This window comes from Lonchura striata, chromosome 25, assembly GCF_050655825.1.
Source record: "Lonchura striata isolate lonStrDom1 chromosome 25, ASM5065582v1, whole genome shotgun sequence".
Classification (NCBI taxonomy): domain Eukaryota; kingdom Metazoa; phylum Chordata; class Aves; order Passeriformes; family Estrildidae; genus Lonchura; species Lonchura striata.
Window position 1 is genome coordinate 4,994,291 of NC_140727.1, and position 3,934 is coordinate 4,998,224.

Sequence of the window (3,934 nt, forward strand, 5' to 3'; positions counted from 1 at the left end):
TTCCCCAGATTTTTGCTGTTTTTCCCCCCATTTTCCCCGTGTTTTCCCCCGGCATTCCCATTCCCCCCAGAATTCCCAATTTCCCCCCATTTTTCGTGTTTTCCCCCGGCATTCCCATTTCTCCCTCAGAATTCCCAATTTCCCCATTTTCCCCCAGATCTTTCCTGGTTTTCCCCAGATTTTCACCATTTTTCCCCCCATTTTCCCCGTGTTTTTCCCCCAGAATTCCCATTCCCCCCAGAATTCCCAATTTCCCCCCATTTTTCATGTTTTCCCCCCGGCATTCCCATTTTCCCCCTCAGAATTCCCAACTTTCCTCGTTTTCCCCCAGATATTTCCTGGTTTTCCCCAGATTTTTGCTGTTTTTCCCCCCATTTTCCCCGTGTTTTCCCCCCGGCATTCCCATTCCCCCCAGAATTCCCAATTTCCCCATTTTCCCCATATTTTCCCCCCGGAATTCCCATTTCCCCCTCAGAATTCCCAATTTCCCCATTTTCCCCCAGATCTTTCCTGGTTTTCCCGAGATTTTCGCCATTTTTCCCCCCATTTTCCCCCCGGCATTCCCATTCCTCCCAGAATTCCCAATTTCCCCCCATTTTTTGTGTTTTCCCCCCGGAATTCCCATTTCCCCCTCAGAATTCCCAATTTCCCCATTTTCCCCCAGATCTTTCCTGGTTTTCCCCAGATTTTTGCCATATTTCTCCCCATTTTCCCCGTGTTTTTCCCCCAGAATTCCCATTCCCCCCAGAATTCCCAATTTCCCCCCATTTTTCGTGTTTTCCCCCGGCATTCCCATTTCCCCCTCAGAATTCCCAATTTCCCCATTTTCCCCCAGATCTTTCCTGGTTTTCCCCAGATTTTCACCATTTTTCCCCCCATTTTCCCCGTGTTTTTCCCCCAGAATTCCCATTCCCCCCAGAATTCCCAATTTCCCCCAGATCTTTCCTGGTTTTCCCCAGATTTTCGCTGTTTTTCCCCCCAGAATTCCCATTTCCCCCCCAGATTTTCGCCGTTTTTCCCCCCATTTCCCCCCCGGCATTCCCATTCCCCCCGGAATTCCCGGAATTCCGGAATTCCCGTCTCCCACCGTCGTGCTCGTCGAACTTGTCGAGCAGGGTGCCCACGCGGTAGTCCCAGAGCTGGATGACGCCGTTGTGGAGGCTGCTCAGCACCCATGGGCGCTTCGGGTGGAACGACAGCCCTGGGAAGCACGGGAAGCATGGGAAAACCGGGAAAACCGGGGAAAAAGCACTGGGAAAAAGTGGGGGGAAATGGGGAAAAACTGGGGGAAAATGGGGGAAAAACTGGGGGGAAATGGGGGAAAAACTGGGGGAAAAACTGGGAAAAAACTGGGGGGAAATGGGGGAAAAACTGGGGGAAAAACTGGGAAAAAACTGGGGGGAAATGGGGGAAAAACTGGGAAAAACCTGGGGGGAAACGGGGAAAAAATTGGGGGGAAATGGGGGAAAAACTGGGGGGAAATGGGGAAAAAACTGGGGGAAAAAACTGGGAAAAACTGGGGGGAAACGGGGGAAAAACTGGGGGGAAATGGGGGAAAAACTGGGGGGAAATGGGGAAAAACTGGGGAAAAAACTGGGAAAAAACTGGGGGGAAATGGGGAAAAAACTGGGGGGAAAATGGGGGAAAAACTGGGAAAAAACTGGGGGGAAATGGGGGAAAAACTGGGAAAAAACTGGGGGGAAATGGGGTAAAACTGGGGGGAAATGGGGGAAAAACTGGGGGGAAATGGGGTAAAACTGGGGGGAAATGGGGGAAAACTGGGGGGAAATGGGGGAAAAACTGGGGGGAAATGGGGGAAAAACTGGGAAAAAACTGGGGGGAAATGGGGGAAAAACTGGGGGGAAAATGGGGAAAAAACTGGGGGGAAATGGGGGAAAAACTGGGGGGAAATGGGGGAAAAACTGGGGGGAAATGGGGGAAAAACTGGGAAAAAACTGGGGGGAAATGGGGAAAAAACTGGGAAAAAACTGGGGGAAAATGGGGGAAAAACTGGGGGGAAAATGGGGGAAAAACTGGGAAAAACTGGGGGGAAATGGGGGAAAAACTGGGGGGAAATGGGGTAAAACTGGGAAAAAACTGGGGGAAAATGGGGGAAAAACTGGGGGAAAAACTGGGAAAAAACTGGGGGGAAATGGGGAAAAAACTGGGGGGAAATGGGGGAAAAACTGAAGAAAAACTGGGAATAGCCTGTGAATAATCCTGGGGAAAACAAGTGGGGAAGTGCAAGGGAAAAAAACAGGAAAATCCTGGAGAAATCCTGGAGAAAATCCTGGGGAAAATCATGGGGAAATCGTGGGGGAAAACTGGGAAAAAACTGGGGAAAATTCAGGGGGAAATTCTGGAGAAATCCCGGGGAAAATCTTGGGGGAAAGCCTGGGGAAAAACTGGGAAAGGGTGGGGAAAAACCTGGGAAAAGGGGGGAAAAAAACCTGGGAAAGGCCAGGGAAAAGGATCGGGAAACCCCCCGGAAAGGAGAGAGGAAAACTTGGGAAAGGGGAAGGAAAACCCTGAGAACTGCACACAAATCCTGGGAATTCTGTCACACAAATCCTGGGAATTCCCTCCAGGGATGGGATCCAGCCCTCCCTGAGCCCCTTCTGGCGCTTCCCAACCCTTTTCTCATGGAAAAATCATCCCAAATTTCCCACCCTGGCACAGCTCGAGGCTGTTCCAATTCCCTGGGATCAGATCCCAAATCCCCCCTGGGATCAGATCCCAAATCCCCACTGGATCAAACCCCAATTCCCGGGACCCCATCCCCATTCCCGGGATCCCATCCCCAATTCCCAGGATCCCATCCCCAATTCCCAGGATCCCATTCCCGGGATCCCATCCCCATTCCCGGGACCCCATCCCCAATTCTCGGGATCCCATTCCCATTCCCGGGATCCCATTCCCAGGATCCCATCCCCAGTTCCCGGGATCCCATCCCCAATTCTCGGGATCCCATCCCCATTCCTGGGATCCCATTCCCATTCCCGGGATCCCATTCCCGGGACCCCATCCCCAGTTCCCAGGATCCCATTCCCGGGATCACTCTCCAATTCCCGGGATCCCACTCCCGGGATCCCATCCCCATTCCCGGGATCCCATCCCCATTCCCGGGATCCCATTCCCGGGATCCCATCCCCATTCCCAGGACCCCATCCCCATTCCCGGGATCCCATTCCCGGGATCCCATTCCCGGGATCCCATCCCCAATTCCCGGGACCCCATCCCCAATTCCCAGGATCCCATTCCCGGGATCCCATCCCCAATTCCCAGGATCCCATTCCCGGGATCCCATCCCCATTCCCGGGATCCCATCCCCAATTCCCGGGATCCCATTCCCGGGATCCCATCCCCATTCCCGGGATCCCATCCCCAATTCCCGGGATCCCATCCCCAATTCCCGGGATCCCATCCCCATTCCCGGGATCCCATCCCCAATTCCCGGGATCCCATTCCCGGGATCCCATCCCCAATTCCCGGGATCCCATCCCCAATTCCCGGGATCCCATCCCCATTCCCGGGATCCCATCCCCAATTCCCAGGATCCCACTCCCGGGATCCACTCCCGGGATCCTTTCCCGGACCCGCTCAGGACTCTCCGTTAGGAGCGGGCTCCATCTTCCCCCCGGGATCCCGCCTCCGCCACCCCCCGAATCCCGGTCCGTCCCGGTTTTCCGCTGTTTGTCCCGCCCTATCCCGGCTTCTCCCGGTTTGTCCCGGCTTCTCCCGGTTTCTCCCGGCTTCTCCCGGCTTCTCCCGGCCTTTCCCGTTTCCCACCTTTCACCCGCGCCGATTTGGTCTCGAACTTGGTCAGCATGGCGCCAGCCCGGCCCGGCCGCAGCCCGGAACCTCCACGTCGGCACCGCGGGGCCGCCCCGGAAACGGGCACCGCTCCCGCCCCGCCGCTTCCGCCCCGCCGCTT

The 3,934-nt window shown here is 55.3% G+C and overlaps 1 protein-coding gene across 5 annotated transcripts in view; it reads right to left on the reverse strand.

Annotated features, from left to right (window-relative positions):
- Nucleotides 1-3,876, reverse strand: part of COPA (coat protein complex I subunit alpha) — a 40,661-nt gene extending 36,785 nt beyond the window's left edge. For all 5 annotated transcript variants that reach the window (XM_085560860.1, XM_085560864.1, XM_085560863.1 and 2 more), the window contains exons 1-2: nucleotides 3,790-3,876; nucleotides 1,088-1,201 (exon numbers count right to left, since the gene is read on the reverse strand). In XM_085560860.1, the coding sequence (XP_085416986.1) occupies nucleotides 1,088-1,201; nucleotides 3,790-3,829 (154 nt within the window). In that variant the 5' untranslated portion in view covers nucleotides 3,830-3,876. The remainder of the gene's footprint in view (nucleotides 1-1,087; nucleotides 1,202-3,789) is intronic.
- Nucleotides 3,877-3,934: the final 58 nt, after the last annotated feature.